We start from the raw sequence: 18,519 nt of genomic DNA on the forward strand, positions 1-18,519 counted from the left end.
TATTCAATATAAGTCTATCTGGTCGTAACATCTATTTTCTCTTTTCCATACTTTCAATTTGATAACCTTTAACTTTTCGACTTTGGACCAACCAAGATCATATGATGATCTTTATTCGGATCGAATTTTCATAATTTTTTTTGGATCAAATTCTCATGATCTTTCTCGAATCAAATTCTTATAATCTTTTTTGGATCAAATTCTTTATGATCTTTCTCGGATCACAAGTCCACACGTAAGTCCGTAAGAGCTGTCTCAGCATAAGCTCCTAACCGGCTATTCGATCTTTATCGGATCGAATTTTCATACATAAGCCCGGAGGCTGTTCTATATGATGAGCCTAGTCCAAACCATATCATTTCAAACCGATTATTACATGTTGATTTCACTATATCAATTCTAGTTTATAGTATAATTAAGATAAGTATATTATATCTATATAATCATGCCATCAATCATTGATCAACATATAATGTACTCATGCTGAAAAGTCGTACAAAAAAATAATAACGTCTCCAAGATGACCAATCCATCAATACGAATCCAATGATGCAAAATCAACAATACAAATCCAACGGTAAAAATAACATATATAATGATGATTTTGTATAGAAATTCTTATCTCGACTAGCGATAAACTGGATTCATTAGATTATGATTGGATATAAAAACCCTTACTCGATGTCCTCCTATCTGGTGGATTGCTCTCCTAAATATTTAGATTGATATAACAAAATAAATCAAATAAACCAATTTAATTTTCAAAACCCTCTATCAGGATTCAACAGGATCCTCCCCCTCCAGTCTCAAAATTTTCTATTCTAAAATTTTCTTTCTTTTTTTTTTATTTCCCATAGTCCATCTAAAGAGAGAATAAATAGGTAAATAAATAATTACATAATTTATTAATTATTAGATATTAGAGAAGAGAGAGAAGAACTTTCTTCCCTCCTCTTCCAAAACAAGGTTCGTCCCCCCTTCCTCTTCCCTGCACACGGTCACAGACCACCGGAGCCAACCACCCGTGGTGGCTCCCAGCAGCGATGAACACCACAGCCCCACAACGACCCCATTGACGGCTTTTGTTGGCAACAAATGGTGGATCCACAAAAAAAAAAGGGTTAGCCCTGTTCAACTAAGATCGGTTGCTTGCTGGCTCCAATCGGGCATCGACAATAAGGAAAACAACCAAAAATAAAGAAGAAAAGGAGGGAAAGAAACTTACCTTACTCCAACGGCCTGAGAAGGGTTCCGACGATCTTTTTTCTTTGCAGCAATCCACAGAAAAACCTTAAGAGATCCCAACCGATTCATGGTGATCCCTCAACCAATCCATGTTAAGAACCTAAGGGAGGGGAAGAGGACTTTTTATAGAGGGGTTTTCCTAGACTGTTGAGGACTTTTGCAGCCCCAATCTGATCGAAAATGGAGGAAAGAAGACTCCTAATCAGAATGTTCTTCCTTTTATCTCACGTGCCACTCACATGCTTCAAGGTTTTTTTTTTTTTTGGTCTAGATTGCTGGATTATTACAGATATAGAGATCATGATTATTTGTCTATTATTTATTGTTATGCTTCTATTGTTGATCAGTTAGAATATACTTTATATGATGAGGCCTAGGGCATTGAAGTTTGAGAGGATATCATGAAAGAAGTGATTTTAGTTCTTAAAAAGAATGAAACATAAGATTTTATATTTTTTTATTTCTTGTAAGTGCTTTACAAGGTGAAAAAAAAAATTTCATGAAGGACCAACTAGTAAATATCTTCACCAACGAACGAACAATCAAGTGGTTGAAGATTTGTACAGCAAACTAGATATTTAATATAGACTTCATAATAAGAGAGAATATTAAGAATCATTAAGTAGATTCTATTCCTAATTTTATTCTATCTCACTTAGAATAAATATTCTTTATTGTATTTAGTTGTTCTTTTAGAATAATTATTTTTGCCCTTTAATGGTTATTAAAGCTTATCTTTTAGTGAATATTGGCTTTTAAATTTATATAAGAATCAAACGTCCCTCCCACATGATGCTCAATTTAAAGTGAACTTTTTGGTAACATATTTAAAGAAACTTTTGATATCGAATAGTGTGAAAAGAGATAGAGGAGAGAGTGAGAGATGTTTGTCCTCTTCTGTGAGACATGAGGAAAAACTTTCTTATATAACAAAAATTTTTAATAAAATATTTTTCTCCTATTTTTTCAGCATTTCTTCATTATTATTTTTTTCTTTGATATTTGTTTTGGATCATATGTTGGTGCAGCCATCTATTTTAGATAGCATACCATTTTGCAATAACAACTAATATAACCATTACAAAGTTAATAACAAAGTTAATAATAGTTTTCATGGAGATTTTTTATAACATATTACCGCCCTTATTGGAAAAAACCTTGATCAAGGGCATTCTATACTATATTTTCAGCATCTGCAAATTCGGAGTCCACTCAAGATGGATCTTCCATGTTTATTCTAATTTTTATTTTCTTTATTTTTATGAGAAAATCATTAAATATATTTCTCGTCCTACACATCATGACGTGGCTCTTCATCACTGGAGAACGCAGGGCAGCAAAGCGATTCAATAAGACATCCTTTGGAACATTCTCTTTTTCGAAAGAAATCAGCTGAGCCTGTTCCACAAGAACTACATTAGAGATATGCATCAATTATTTTTTAAAAAAACAATATTCATATGAAACCAAAAGTGAAAGTGGTCACGTAAATATTGGAAAAGCTGTGTGCCTGTTGGAGAAATCACCAGCTCGACATGCACTGCAAACGTCCATGCTAGTCCAAGTATTGACACTTGCACCTAAAGACTACGTTAAGGTGGTGCCTCCTCATGGTCTTCAAGGTCAAAGATATATTCATGGACAACAAAATACGTACACTATTCAAGGTCTAATCTCTAAGGTGGTAACTCACATGAATATACGATTTTCAATCTTGGACGGCCAAATTCTTGGATGTCCAAGGGATATTCAAGTGAGTGGCCGACAGAAGTGTTAGTGGGATGTCTAAGTTATATTCATGTGATAATATTTTATATCCAAATTTGAGGTGCACTGCATGATAAATCAAAGCCTTTATAATGGGTTGTTAAGAGAATGAAGAAACAGAAGAGGAAGGCGAAGGTGGCATGGTATTCCATGGCAAAGAAGAGCATATAAAGCAAGAGATATACAAAGGGATGACCAGAATCTTGACTCCGGCTAATCACTGCATCCTCTCCATGGAAGCATCCCTTCTCCCAAAATTATAGACTTTATGTGCTGAATTCCCTCTAGAGAGTTAATTAGCAGCCCTAAATATTAACCTACCCACAGGTATCGATTTTTATTTTAAGTGCCCTTTTATTGAAGGTCTTTCAACCTTTTCCTGCGGATATGGTCGCTTTACTTCATGCTGCAGCACCTAGTACACATTGGCTCAAGAAATTTTCTCTACTCCTTACCCTAAAAAAGTCAGGTCACCTTGCATCCTTGAACTGAACCATTTTTCACCAGACCTGATCTATTTCCAGTTTACCAACTCTCTCTTTCAAAAAGAAAGAAAAAGAAGAATAGCAGTTAAAAATGATGTGCGTACATACATATGTACGTACGTTTATGGGGTATGGAATACACATCTCGATGCATTTCATAGGGTAAGCATGAAGGTGAGTTTTAGGTGTAACAAGTCTGGCGCACACTCCTCTGAATAGATGTGATGAAACAGCATCCAAGTGGATCTGAATGAAGCAAGGAAGTTTCTGCTTATCAGAATTCGCACCTGACTGTGCGGTGGTTTTCAGATGTTGTCACCTCGGCTTCATGATGCCTCATGAAGGGACTAATGATGTTCGGACTGTTCAGTTATATGCAATTAATTAAACATATCATATATGTATATCACTACTTGGTTCTGGTGAACTTGGTCCCTTCAATGTGTGAGTTAAAAAGAAATTATGGCACTTGATTTAATAACTAAAAAATAGTTATTCCCTGCTAAACATGAAACTCAGCATTTCTCCAACCAAACCATGGATTAGCAGCCTGGATAATTTCCAGGCGTCGAAATGAAATAATCTAATCATTGAATCTCCAACTATAAAGAGAAGCAAGGAAGTGGTATATCTAACAAGTGATAAAGGTTCGGGTACCATCAGCATGAAGAGGACAGAGCAGCAGAATCATTCTGGAAAAGATCTGTCTCCCCGACTTCCGACAGGAAACCATCCTCGAAGAATGCCAAATGTAAAGCTCTAACGCACTGCTTTGCTTCACTGTCATGAACTACCAAGGAAATGTTCACCTGTTGTGCAAATAAAGAATCATGTAGAATCAGTTTAGCAAACAAAACTTGAAGCATCATGCATGTACAGATGACCATAGTGCTGGCACCCTGCAAGTTTAAAGAATCACAGAAGAAAGACTCCATGAGATACCTTAGATGCCCCTTGAGAGATCATCTGGACATTGACTTTGTTTTTCCGTAGTATGTTAAATGCCTGACATGATACAAACACATGATCAACAAGGATGGAGAGCATTGGTTTGAACTTTATTTTGGTGTCAACAGTAATACCTATGTTATTTCATCGCCTCCAAAGAAAGGATGGAGGAATAGTAGACAGAAACAGAGGAGAAATGAAGGGAAAGAAATTTTCATCTCTCCAAGGAGACATGCTCAAACCTTTTCTAGTATCAAAGAGGACCGTTGCACATTTCCAATGAGGGAAATTATTGATCTGTGCTGAAGGAGATGAACAACAGCAATCTTCTCAAGCTCTTCGACCAAATGATCCAGCTCCTGCAATAGATTGTTTTAGATAGACTAGATGATAATAACAACCATAACCAATCAAAAGCAGATGGTTGTTGCTGTCAAGGTGGTCAGCCATTCTGTTTCCATAAATGGTTTATCCAAAATGATCAGGATACTGGAGGAAGAAAATAAGTGTATTACTCACTCTTGTCTACAATGCTGGAGTATCTCATAGCTGCTATGACAACGAACGTTGAAGCAACATATAAGAGAGCATGCAAGATATCAAGGAACTATAGCAATTTTAGGGTTAAAATATATAAATGCATGTAATGCATGAACTGTGCTGGCACATTCAGCTCGCTCATCAGTACGGTATAAAAAACAATGAATGAAATTGTATAGTCTTTCTTGAAGAACTGAAATGGATGCATTTTAGGTTCGTTAAGAACAACTGAATGGAATGTCAGGTTCAGTTCATACTTACACTTTCCTGCTGGACTAATTCTCTGCTCCAAAGTTTTGATGGATCCAATGTCAAAGAAATACTGACTTCACTTGTAGCCACACAATCAACAGAGATACCCAAGTCCTCGAATATAGAAAAAACCTGCACTTAAAAGAGTACAAGAACAAAACTGAAAATGTAGGTTACAAAAAGAACCAAATTGTATTATAATATATTCAACTGATGAATGCAAAACTCTTACCTTTGCCAGAAAACCATATTGGCCAAGCATCCGAGTGCTCACTATATCCAACATTGTGATATTTGATTTCAAAACTATGCTCGTCAGTATAGCCTGAATTATATATTCACTACCAATAGGTCAATAGCCAGTTAATTTAACATTATATATTTCTGAGTAAATTAGCAAAATAAAGATATGCTGCTACAAACCTCACTCATATCTCTTGCTTTAGTGATGACAGTACCAGGAGCTTGAGGGTTGTATGAATTCTTGACCCTGACTGGTATATCACTTTCTCTAGCAGGTCGCATTGATTGGGGGTGCAAAACCTACAGATAAGGATAGATATATCATAAACATTGGCAAAGAAAGAGAAATCGAGCTTTTAAATCCTCGTAGGATGGGACCATCCTGATTTTCCCACAGAATAGGATGCATCGCCATCCCACGCATGCTCAACACTTGGGACAAGGAATGTCTCAAGATGCACCGATCAGGATGCTAGGATGATGGCAGGATGTCCATCACAACACTTGAAGGAATTCCTTGTCCTAGCATCCTGTGGGACAACCCACCTGGTTTTGAAACCATACAAGGCAAAAAAAAAAAACTTACCACTTACCTCTCTCTCTGAGTTAAACAGTGGAAAAACAAGGCGCATCTTACATTGGACTCGTATTACTAAAAAAAAATCATTAAAATGCAGCCTAAACGGTAATGACATTTTTTGAGTACATCTTTTAACATGGGAATTGACCTCTTACGGAATATTAGACAAGCCTGACAGATCAGGCTCAGTAAATTAAAGGACAAGGGCCCATCTCATTATTTTCAGAGTTTAATTCACATTTCATTTGAATAAAGAAATTCTATCTAAATAAATATTATAACCATCAAGAAACCCATAAATGATGACACTAATTTTTTTTCACAACCTCACAGACAATGTTTCTTTAGTAACAAATTTGAAAGTTACATCATGATCAAGAAGATACATGGAAATGACAATTAGGTTTCAAGGAGGATGCACATATAGAAAATGTTGTTAATTATGTTGAACCAAGTTATATAAAAAGCATACAAACTATTTCTTTAATCATTTCTCAAAAAAGAAAAGGTTAGATTAATGCAATTCTGGATCCCTGGAAATAGATCTTGGGTAAGTTAAACAAAACCTTGAAGACTTTCAGAACATCAGCATCAAGTGCAACTAAAATACAATCACACTGACACACATGCAAATGCGCACAGGCACACGTACGCATGCACACACACACACAAAAGCGTGCGCATGCAGAGAGAGAGAGAGAGAGAACCTGTGCACCAAAATAGGCAAGTTCAGCAGCCTCTTCAAATGTTAAATGTGGTACAGGCTTTGCATTTGGATATATATTAGGATCACATGTCAGAACACCATCGACATCCTTCCAAACCTGTTATGAATTCAAAGCAAACTGTGACAACATGTTAAAAAGCACCAACGATACATCACAGGTTGCCTCGACACAAAAAAGGATGGTGACTGTGTCAGAAATTAACTTTCAAACTGACCTGAACTTCTCGTAATCCCAAGGCTTTACCAATGGTAGTAGCTGTCAAGTCACTACCACCCCTGCCTAATGTAGTGACAGCACAAGTTTTCCATCCCTGAAATTGGAACATAACAAAAAATTTAACTCCAGTTAATTAAAATAAATTTATATGAGCCTTATGAAATGAAAATGATATTGAATGCTATAGACCTTTCCAAGAAAGCCAGTAACAATTGGAATTGCAGGATCATTAATCCAATCTCCATGTAATCTCTTTGCGATGGCAGGATAAGTTGCCTCCAAGATATCGGCATTTGTAAAGTCATCTGTGGTTATAAAACCAATATCAAATGCATCATACTGCAAAAGATTTGGCAACCACATGATTAGCTCTCATGTCAAGACTCAAATAGCAGCTCAATATTGTATGGAAGATAGCAACTAAATATTGTATGGAAGCTCAACAGCATGGAAGAATTAATGGGGAAAAGAAGAGAAACATACCTTCTAAATTACAATTTCACATCAATCAAAATTGCAACTAAAAGATTCCAAAATGCAAAATAATAACAAAAAAAATGAACACTGGTACACCATAAGTAGCATTGCTGTTTTAAAAAGTTTAATAGGTTTATGTGTTCCAATGGGCTATTAAATGGTTAAGACTTAAGAGGATAAAAAAGTTACACAGAATCTGATAAAAGGCCTTTCATGAAAAAACAATAGAAAACTTTCGAGTATTTCAAATTATTTTTCAATAGACACTTCATAACAAACACTAAGATTAAAAGGAAAGAAAAAAGAGATATATAGATATTGAATGTCAAAAATAAGAGAAAGCAAAAGAAATAGAGAGAGGGAATGTGTCCAGCATTCACAAATCAGGCTATCAAATAGGACATTTGCTCTCCAAGCAACTAGATTGGGTTGCTGATTGTCAGAATATGTGAAGGGCTTTGATATAGGCAGCAAGAGATCACTTATACAGTTTGGGCAGCCAGAAATGTGTGCATGTGTGCATGCAGGTGTAGAGACACACAGACTAAATTTTCAATTCACATAACTAGATCAGTATTTAAACAGTTAAGAATCAATAATTGCTTAACTACTCAACTGAACTTCAAAATATTAAAAAAAAAAATCAAAAATTCATAGCAATTCTTATGGCCAGCTTTCACCGCCTTGATATGATATTTAATACTTCCTCTATTATACATGAAAAATGGAAGACTTTCAGATGAAAGGAAAGGGTGTGGCAGATGCTAATTTTTTAGGAGCAATGACAGACAGAAAGGACAGCTAGAAATCAAAGAAGCAGCCTTTAAAACAGTAGTAACTATCACACTAGCTTCTACATGGACCAATTAAACATCTCATAATATTTGTTCTCCAGCTTCCCTTTTTATTTCACATACTCAACAAAGATGGTATTAGAAGATAACTGGGAGATTCCAATATCTTATGCTTCATTCACAGACAAAAAGTTTTCTCTGCACAGAAGAACAATCTTACACTATTCTCATTAGTGAGAAGACAGCCAACTAACGTCAAGGACAGAGTTAACATCCAATAACCAAGGGAATAAATATATGCAATAGCAATTCAAAATGGTCTGGAAATTCAATTTAAGCACTGATTTTGCAACAATATTTGCACAGTTTTGTAAGACAGTCAAAATGAAATATCACAGGCTAACTGCATTTTACATAAAGCACCATAGATGAGTAACAGTATGTCAAAGGACATGAAAATTAATTGGACAGATATCAGTTTCTATTGTACAAGTTTAAAAAAACCCAACATACAGAAGTCCCATAAGGTACAATTTATATAGGTAGTTCTGCTATTTCTCTATACTACAGAATTTGCAATGGCAGGAAAAGCTAATCTGCATATGTAGCAACCAATATGTCCCGAACTTTGTAACATGCATAAGTCACTATGTTATATTGATTCTATATACATTTCACATTCTTCTAACATGAAGGATGTGATCAAAAGTACCTGCCGTGCTTTAGTGCCAATTTTGTTCAAATATGCTGCAAAAATTCTCGTAGACATGCATTCTCCAAATGAAACCAGATAGTCCCTTGTACGAGGTGTCAGTTCTTTCATCATGGCAATGCCTTTCAAAAGTTGCTCCAGTTCATCCAACAGACCTGCAAAATTGCAAAGCACAAAGCAATAATGATCACATGAGCACCTACTAAAAGTAGAGAAAAGACTAAGTGGATGGAGAAAAGATGATACATTAGACAGCTTAAAAATCCCATGATTGAACACATCAATACCAAAAAAAAGAGGCCACGCTACTCACAGTTGAGCAATCTAAATGATATATCTTGTGAATTTTAACATTTAATAAGAAAATAATGATCAGAATGTGAAAAACTGTCAATATGGCAAAGTTTAATGGTAGTTCAACAAAAGATTAGCGTACATGAAATTAAATTAATTATCTGTGTCAGATCTAATGTTCCTACATCCACAAAAATAATCATATAGGTCAGCTCCACCTAATTATCTGGTAAACTGACCCCTTATATGGCTAAAATGAACTTGAACAGATTAATAAGAGCCAGAACAGCCTGCTTTGATGCATAGCAACAATGTTTCCAACCTTTCCAACAAAGCATCCTAATTGTTCACAAACTATTAACCAATTGAATGGGTTTCCAAGCTATTCTGGAATATTTATATTATTCAACAACTTTTTCTTAAATATGCATCCTACAAAGCTTGCACAAATTATTCATGTTTCTTTTCAAAGAATCAGGGATTGCAAAGAAACAACTTTACCAACTGCCGTTCATGGAAGTGGTGTTGCTATTGATTGTTGTTATTCCCTCTTCCATGCCTGTTTGTTCATGAACCACCATATAGATATACCAATAAGCTTAATTTTTAATAATTATAGTTTTATAATTTCCTTTCAAACTTTTGGTATGCTCCTAAATCTTTAATCTTCTGACTCTTTCCATCTAGCCAACTATTTTCATATGAAGAACTTTGTGACTACAGTTGGACGAGCCCAGGCCTTACGCATGCCTATTTTTGCTCATATCCAGTCTATCTCCGTCAGTAGACAATCCAAGTTAAGTCAGTCCAGTTAATAGCATAAATTAGCTAGAAGACTGACAAAAGAGATCCAAGCAGTGAACTTCAACTAGGTTAAATGAGCAGTACCCACCACAGACCCACCAAAGTATCAACAGTTTGGTATGAAAGCAGCATCAAGAGGAAGCACCCTATTTAAGGAGCAAATTGAATAAGAACACATGTATCCTCTAACACTATGTTAGAACTTGTACAAGTGAAGTAGGGTTTGTCCAGCTTACACATGCAAGTTCTATGCAACTTCTGATAGAAGGCGTTTGATAAGACATCTGAACGGCCAAATTTAACAAGGGATTCTTTTAGACCTAATCTGATGATTGGATAGGAAGTTCAAAAGCCTATACAGGATCTTAAATTAAGTGATCAACTTATACCTAAGAAGCAAGGTGCAAAGCATCCATTCAGATTGAGAATACCCTTGTTTATAATTATGACAGTAAACAAGTCAGATTTGAGGTGGATCAGGGTTGATCTGCACCTGACCTGAAATTTTAAACATTCGACCTGACTTGACAATCCAATGAGGGAATGCACATGGGTTGGTCTGCAGGCCAAAATTTACTTCACAGGTTGAGCTGTCAGACAAACCCTTGTAAAAAAATTGGGATGTCCTCAGGCTGACTGCAGCCATCATGCATCACTTAATCGCTCATAAACAGACAATCTAAAACCAACCAAACCAAGAAACACAGCATTAAAATATTGTCTGACACCATTTAATGAAATATCTAAAACTTCAAAACAACCAAAGATCAAATGAAATCATGACTAACAAATGAAGCAACAAGAACTAATGGCAAAAGGAGGGATGGAATAAAGAGTTTCACTGTCTTAAAAGTCCCATGAATTCAGGACTCTTTAGCCACTGATTTGTACTTTAAGACCAATGTAATCACCACCATTCCCTCGATTAAGATCAAAACCAGAAGCAAGGATGAGGAGTGAGAGAGAAGTGAAAAGTTGAGAAGGAAAATTTAGGGCATGATAAAGTTGTTAAGTTTATGGCTTCTTTGATCAAACTGAGAATAAGAATGGAATTCACAAGTTCACTCTAAGAGAAATAGGATCAAACCAAAGAAGTGGAAGACATTTCGGGGTTAGAGGAAGCATATCAGATATTCATGGTTCCAATATCACTAGTGACTATTGCCTAGCGGTCATCAATAAAGGGGAATCGAAGAAGGGCCTCTATCACCTCAAGGTAAATCTTAAATCCCCTCCCTATACTCTTAGATGAACATTTATTAGTGGACAATAAACCTAATTATAAATTTAATATATGTTGAGTAGAATGGGTAATGTTGTAACTAGGTTGAAAACTCTCATGTAAATGACCCACTTACAAGCCTACATAAGATATGGAAATTTCAAGAATATTGTTTAGTGACCTTTTGCTTAAGTTATGCATCCTAATTAAACTCTGTAATCATAGACTACCTACCTTGAAGAATGTAGGGAGACTCACTCTTAACCTCTAGTCAAACCACTTGTCTAATTAGAATAACTCTACATTGTGCATCAATGTTAAACAATTGCCACAAAAATGCTTTACCTTCCTTGTTGTTGAAATCAAGAAACCACGCGTTCTCCACTTCTTCCTACAAGAACAGCAAAGAAAGAGCTATAAAAAGTTACTACAAGCACTTAATGCAGACTTGCTCGCCAGCTACCTAATGAAGAAAAGGCAGGTTACTTCACTGTTCTTCACTTCTAATACTTTTGTTCTGTTTTCCTTTTAATCATACAACTCTGTTTGAAGCATGAATAATGGGTTCTCCGATAAGAAAAGGTAAGGCACTCTACCAAAGGCCTCATAATTATCTAAATCAGAGTTTAGGTACCCTTGAGTGGACATTGGTCATTCATTGAGCTATTGTAGCTCTTGAGGTGGAAGCAAGTAATCCATTAGCAAAGCCCATGTGGCTCACTAGGAGTTTGATCCCTCTATCAAACCACCATAACCTTCAAGGCTTTTGGAGAAAGGAGTTGATGTTTATCTGCAAAATGTCAAGCGTTATCTCAAATTTTCCCATATATAAAGTTATGTTTAATCTCATTAAGGCAAGCATGGTTCTCTCCAAGGTTTGTTGTACTAGTGCATACTGATCAAACCACACTATATTAATACCAAACCGATATGCGGTATGGAGGGCATACCAATGCTTGGTATGTCGAACCAAGTACCATACCAAGCATACCGACATTATAAAAGAATGGTACTAGTACGGGGTCCGGTATCGAGATGCCGAACCTTGGTTCTCTTAGTATGTAAAATCTATGCTCCTTGATGAGAGTTGAACCCTCAACCACCAAACCCTTCCATGGCTTTCTAAACATGAAGCGAAGTTCTCCCTTAAAGAACTCTCAGCTTTCTATACAGCATAACTTGTACTCATTTGACCTATATGGCCCTCAAAAGACAAGGTTAAGTTCTTTAAAGATTAGACAACTTGAACAACTTTTTGAATACAAGGCTAAATTCTCCTTTGCTGAAGTCTTCCATGGCTGCTTAAGAAACCTTGAAAAGCTTTACTAGTTCAAACAACAGTCTAGATCCTCTACAATGCCTAAGCCTTCTAGCCTTAGTGTAGATGCTAACTAAAACAAACAAAAGTTCACAAATCATAATCCATGTAATTCAATGCTGACTCCACAAAGCCATATAGAACTCATTAGCTTAAAAGATTACGTATTGATCATGCAAGTCAAAAAGATTAGTATAAGCATGCAGCCCTCAAAATGAACAGTGCCAAAGTGGATTCTTGTAAGTCCAATCTGACTAATTTAGAGCCCTCAAAACACAATGAATCCAAACGTGTGCCTCATATAGCCAAACTAGCTTTCTAAACTAAGAAGCCCAATAAGTTGCCAAATGAGCTTGCAACTAAAGAGCTCCATAAGCCAAGCCAAAAGTGTGTCCCTAGGCCCAACATATATAATTTATTTCTCATAAGTCCGATATAGATAGAAAAGAGTGAAATGACTAATTCCGCTTACTGTTATACTTGTTATGGACAAAAACAAGAGTGACATAACTAATTCTGCTAAATATTGTCCTATAAAACTGGTTAGATTAAGAATAGACATCAAAAGACTAATTTTTCAAAGTAAACTCTGAAGAGAAGGATAAGGTACACCAATTATTTTTATTAACTCATCAAGTTGCAGATCACAAATTATCACATTTTCAAAGTTTACAGCACTTTAGGGTTTAGATGGTTCTCATATACTAGTCGATTATAGGATCCACACCATATTTGATTTCTTTAAAGGTCCTAACCTTTTGTCTATATTAAATTATGAATACAAGGTGTTGTATACATTGTTCTTTAAGAGATGGATGCGCTAATTAGGTTCTCAAGCATTACTAACCTCAAGTTTGTTTGATGCCTAGTTTTCAAGTCCTTGCTTCTTTAGTGATCCAAATAATATTTGGAATCTTGAGAAATACTGACCTTAAGCCTATTTCTTATTTAGACATAAGCACACATATATATTTGTATCTTTATAACATTTATGTTCCAAATCAAGTTCGTCGAACTATCTCGAATTGGACAGTTCAAGACATTCCGAGCCGTACTTGTGGCAAATCGGGACGGTTCGTCCAGGCAAATCGAAACACTAGACAAAGAAGAGGAAAAGAGAAGAAGGGAGAGTGAGCAAAGGGGAGAAAAAGATGGGACGACGCCGTCAGGGGCCGACGTTGACCCGTCGAGGCCGCCAAAGGGCCACAAAGGCCTCTGTGGCTCGGCATCGATCGATAGGACATTTAATCAAAAGAGCAGAGAGAAGGAGCGATAGTACTAAAGGGAGGTTCAAGCTACAAGTGCACCATCCGACGGCCAGCCGAAGGCCTCTCCACCAGGTCCCTTCCTTTTCTTTCCCTCCCCCTCTCTCTATTTCTCTCTCAGCTGATATTTGGTGGAGGTGGAGGCCTTGGCAACCCTCCGAGCATGCCTGCGATCTACCTGCGGCCACCGTTGACGTCTCCCCCAGCCACCCTCTCCCCCCTTCTCCCTCCCCCTCCCCTCTTTCTCTCTTTTTCTCCCCCTGGTTACCTTCTTCTCTCTTGTGTCGGTTCGTGCCAATCCGATCCAGTATCAACCTGTGCCGATTCGTACTGCCGGCTAGCCAGCACAGATGTCTATGTCAAGTCCGCCAACCTTGGTTCCAGTATTTCCTTTTTAAGTATATGTCATACTTCTTTTTTCTAACTAGAAAAGAATAAAATCCCATTCGGAAGTATATGTCATAGCGATGCACATGACACACATTTACATGTTCCTTAGGGAATTATACCATTTTTGTTTTCCTTAAGGCACTACCCTTAACCTGAAGTCCATCTAAATTTGGGCTCTAGGTCTAATTATAAAATTGTTCAGGTTTTAAATCAAAATTCATTTATTTGAAACCATGATCTTAAACCTGTAAGCATTCATTCAATAGGATCACATAAACATGTTTGTTTTCGACTGCCACATTTGAATTCATTAGGCTTCTAAATTTAAATTTATACCAATCAGACATAAATCACTAAATTTTACATGGTATTCTTAACCTATGCATAGTTCTTAAGGGCCTACCCTTAAATTCATATGCCATTAAGGTATATGGGCCACATACATGTGCATAAGCATATCCATGTGCATGTGTTAATTTGAGGATCCATCAAATCAATTTTATTTCTAGTGATTAATGTCCACATTGAGGCTTTAAGTGACCACATGTATGTTAAGGGACCCATAACACATTTATATTCTTCAAAGGCTATAGACCCTACCACATTTAGACTTGGACCTACCTAAAAATCTTGTACCACCTTTAAGCTCAAGTAAAAGTTTATACAACTTTGAGTTTTTTAAGGCACCACCTAAAGTATGTGCTTGTTCAGGCTTAAGTTCTATCTGGCCATGTTTTCTTGTGATTCCACATTTGCATCCCTAAAATCTTTATCATAAGTGTGTGCTTATGAATTTTGTAAACATGTTCTTTAGCCATAAGTATTGCATCAAATGGTCTACATATACATGTCCATTGATATTTTTGCAAACCTTCACTATTTCATCCCTCCTTTATTCTTCATGTCACAATTTAACAACATCCTTAAAAAATCCATCATATTATCAAGAGTGCATTTTAGATTTCTATATTTTTGAAAAATTTCATGAGCAATTGATAAAGGAATTTTGTCTCATAAATTATTATGAGCCAAAAATTAAGTGATTAAACTATCAGGTTAACACCAATTTAAAGCATCAAGTTAGTAAAAATCCTAATGATATAAAATCCCCAACACTTGTAAGATGTGTCACTAAACCATGTTTTTACACAATGGAGTGAAAGTTGTCTTTGTAATACACAAGCCTCGATGTCAAATTTTCAGGTTTATTAAACTAGTGCAATCCTTCTGTCTACCTTTAGTAGTTAACAAATTTGATCATCTATCTAGATTATTTGAGATGTATGAAAAAGGAGTAGTGCATAATCATTTACCCTTTATTTGATACGAAGGATGGATTGAAGAAAGGATAGATGGAGAAGAAAGGATGGATGACAGAAGAGATGGATGGATCTTCCATCCATCCTTTCATATGTTTGATTAAACATTGAAGGATGGATGGAAATAATCTCCTCTTATGTTTGGTATAGAAGGAATGAAAGGAAGGATGGATGATATTTATATAACATTTTTACTAGACTATCTTTGGATAAAAATATTATTATTATCAATTTATAATACTTATTTATAATAAAAAAGTAAACAAAGTATAAACTTATAATCTATAATTATATAAAAAATTATATAAAAATTTGATTTTAATTTAATTTAACTTAATTTAATAAATAATTTTATAAATTAAACATTAATGAATAAATTATATACATAACAAATTAATTTATAATTTAATTTAAATAGTTAATTAATATTATACAAATAGTTAATTAAAAAATAATAAATAAAAATAGAGAAATAGAAGATAATTCTAATTATTCAATTATTGTTATTTAATTATTTAATTATGTACTTAAATTAAAATAATTAGTAATAAAATTTAATAGTATATGATTAATAGTATATATAAAAATATATATAAATAATATGAATGAAAAAGTGAAGAAATATTATAGTTGTGTCAAAAAAATCAATGAGAGGTAATTTTGTCAATGCAAAAATCTACTAATCAATGCTCCATTCATCATTTCTTGCATCCTCCCAATTTGGGAGGATGCAACTTGGTGGACCAGGATGAATGGACAATCTCTCTTTTTTCATCCATTTTCTCTGTAACTTTTTGAAACAAACGATGGATGGAAACCATCCATCCTTCCAACCTCATCCATCCACCATCTCATGACCCCAACCACACATAGGGTTATAGTTACAAAATGATCTCTCAATTTGACCACATTACTTAATCTGTTATGATAAACCATCAGCCCGAAAACATCTCATACCTCAACACATACATCAACAGGTCCAACACCAAGCACCCCAGAACACATGCCAGAGAATTGTGTTCAGAGAGACCATGGTACTATAAAGATCGGCATTGTAGCAATTATCAGTGTTACACTTTCAACAAATGCTACAGGCACTAATCCAATTATACAATTATACAACCCACAGGAATAACTAAAGATCCAATCTAAGACCAAGCAGCATGACTAACCTGATGAAACAAAATATTGATAAACAAGCAAAAAAGGGATGATGGAAACCACCTGAAATGATAGACCTTTCAATTCCAAGCTCATTAACTGTCCTGAAAGCAAAACATAAAACAAGATTCATCAAAAGACAGAGCTCCCAAACAATCCAACTAACAACAACACAATAGGAATATATAGAAAGAAATGAGTAAAAATAACATACTGCAGATGCAACTCTTTTGTAAACCTCAACTCTTCAAGATCAGACACATTACTCACTCCACAGCAGACCGCTTTTTCCCCAGCCTAGTTTTAACAGGCATCAGATTACCCCTTCATGAACTAAGCATAAAACAAAAGGCCGAAAAATTCATTGCAAGGAGAAATGCATTAATACCAGCATAAGGTTGTTCGTTGTCTTCCCCATTGCAGATAGAACAATCACAGGCCTTTCTTCAGGAAAGCTAAGAATGAGGTCCGCAACCTCCTTCATCCTGTCAGCCGACGCCACCGACGACCCTCCAAACTTCATCACGATGCTCAGCTGCGCAGCATTTCCATCAGCACCCTCCCTCACCACCTCGTCCTTCTCCACAACAGCAGACACTGCTCTCTGGCAACGCACCTTCAAGCCTCCCCTCCTCCCGCCGCTCCTCTCCCTCTTTCCACAAACCAGCCTCACAGACGACTCCAACCCAAGCCTACTCCGAAAGCTCGATGAGAAAGCCAGCGAGCTCCACGAATCCCTCGTGACTCCAGAACAATGAGCTCGAGCTCCAAGCTGGAGAGCTACCGCCATATTTCAAAAAAAGGAAAGCAGCGCTTTTTTCCACAGGCCCTATACGAACACTAGCGTTAATCAAACTAAACCTCATCGATTGTACCCTACTTTCTCAAAGATCAAAATAGAGAACAAGAACAGCCAATCACACCGATCTCAATTTTTATTATTAAAAAAAAAAAAACTGGCTCTTTCCAGAGAAATCAAGAAAAAATCGAATAAAACCCCAAGAAAACGCATCAAGTATCAAAAAAAAAAGAAAAAACTCACTCCCATAAAATCCAATAAATCAGCAACGAAAGTCGAAATCAACATAGAAACCAAGATCAGAGAAGATACGAAGCAGAGGAAGCGCCATGGAACCGTACCTGGAATCCGAAGTCAAGAAACGAGAAAGGGTTAGGGTTTTCCTCTAAGTTCTCTTCTTCTTCTATTCCTCCTCCCGTTCCAGCAAGGAGCCAGGGAGCTCCGATGGAGGATGATAAACGAGAATGGAGGCAGAGGGGCGCTGCCGCAGCAGCTCCCAATAAATAGCGGGCGCGGTGAAACAAATATTTCGTCCGAATGGACGGCCCAGATTTATCCTTGACGTAGCCCGGAAAACCGTGGCGGGTGCGAGGGAAGTGCCGGTACGTTTATCCGCGAAACGTGAATAGTGTTCAATAGAATCTCTATGCGGGCATCCGTACGAATGCGGTCCCTGCTGCCCGCCGTGCACGTTTTTGCCGTGGAGTGGAACGAGAATGGAGCACCTTCTACCAACCGGTATTGCCTGATAAATCCAAGGTTGGACCGGTTAGGTCCTGCCGAGTCGGTTTTCCAAGGCTCGAAAGATGATATCGGCTTGACCTAATTGTATCTTTATTGAAGGAGGTTCTCGAGCTCTACAAGGAAGAAAAAAAGCTAGAGAAGTATTAACAGACCAGGCAACTGTGTTTGACCGCCAAGGTTTGGCTCATTTAAGAAAATCCTCCATTTAAAAAAAAA

The 18,519-nt window shown here is 36.4% G+C and overlaps 1 protein-coding gene across 3 annotated transcripts; it reads right to left on the bottom strand.

The window, feature by feature from the left end:
• Positions 1 to 2,280: 2,280 nt before the first annotated feature.
• On the bottom strand, positions 2,281 to 18,075 carry LOC105049729 (aspartokinase 1, chloroplastic). Of its 3 annotated transcripts, XM_073242526.1 has the most exons (16): positions 17,901 to 18,075; positions 17,149 to 17,589; positions 16,975 to 17,057; positions 16,824 to 16,864; positions 11,653 to 11,694; positions 8,988 to 9,142; positions 7,194 to 7,343; positions 7,003 to 7,098; positions 6,768 to 6,884; positions 5,661 to 5,780; positions 5,470 to 5,562; positions 5,247 to 5,369; positions 4,688 to 4,804; positions 4,440 to 4,502; positions 4,155 to 4,306; positions 2,281 to 2,643 (listed from the first exon to the last, which is right to left on the bottom strand). In XM_073242526.1, the coding sequence occupies exons 2-15, from the start codon at positions 17,548 to 17,550 to the stop codon at positions 4,157 to 4,159; spliced, it is 1,752 nt and encodes a 583-aa protein (XP_073098627.1). In that variant the 5' UTR covers positions 17,551 to 17,589; positions 17,901 to 18,075; the 3' UTR covers positions 2,281 to 2,643; positions 4,155 to 4,156. The 3 variants fall into 3 exon arrangements, with proteins under 3 accessions (XP_073098627.1, XP_073098628.1, XP_073098629.1); XM_073242527.1 differs by lacking the exon at positions 11,653 to 11,694 and having other exon boundaries at positions 17,901 to 18,073; XM_073242528.1 differs by lacking the exon at positions 17,901 to 18,075 and having other exon boundaries at positions 11,653 to 11,698; positions 17,149 to 17,204.
• Between the last annotated feature and the right edge of the window lie 444 nt (positions 18,076 to 18,519).

Source organism: Elaeis guineensis, chromosome 8 (assembly GCF_000442705.2).
Source record: "Elaeis guineensis isolate ETL-2024a chromosome 8, EG11, whole genome shotgun sequence".
NCBI lineage: Eukaryota > Viridiplantae > Streptophyta > Magnoliopsida > Arecales > Arecaceae > Elaeis > Elaeis guineensis.

Bases quoted from the DNA above. Each gene is read 5' to 3' on its own strand.
- LOC105049729 (XM_073242526.1), bottom strand. From the start codon at position 17,550: ATGGCGGTAGCTCTCCAGCTTGGAGCTCGAGCTCATTGTTCTGGAGTC. The intron at 11,695-16,823 runs GTGGTTTCCATC...TCTTGTAGGAAG, and splicing joins TGAAAGGTCTATCATTTCAG to AAGTGGAGAACGCGTGGTTT. The intron at 4,805-5,246 runs GTAAGTATGAAC...AATCTATTGCAG, and splicing joins AATTAGTCCAGCAGGAAAGT to GAGCTGGATCATTTGGTCGA.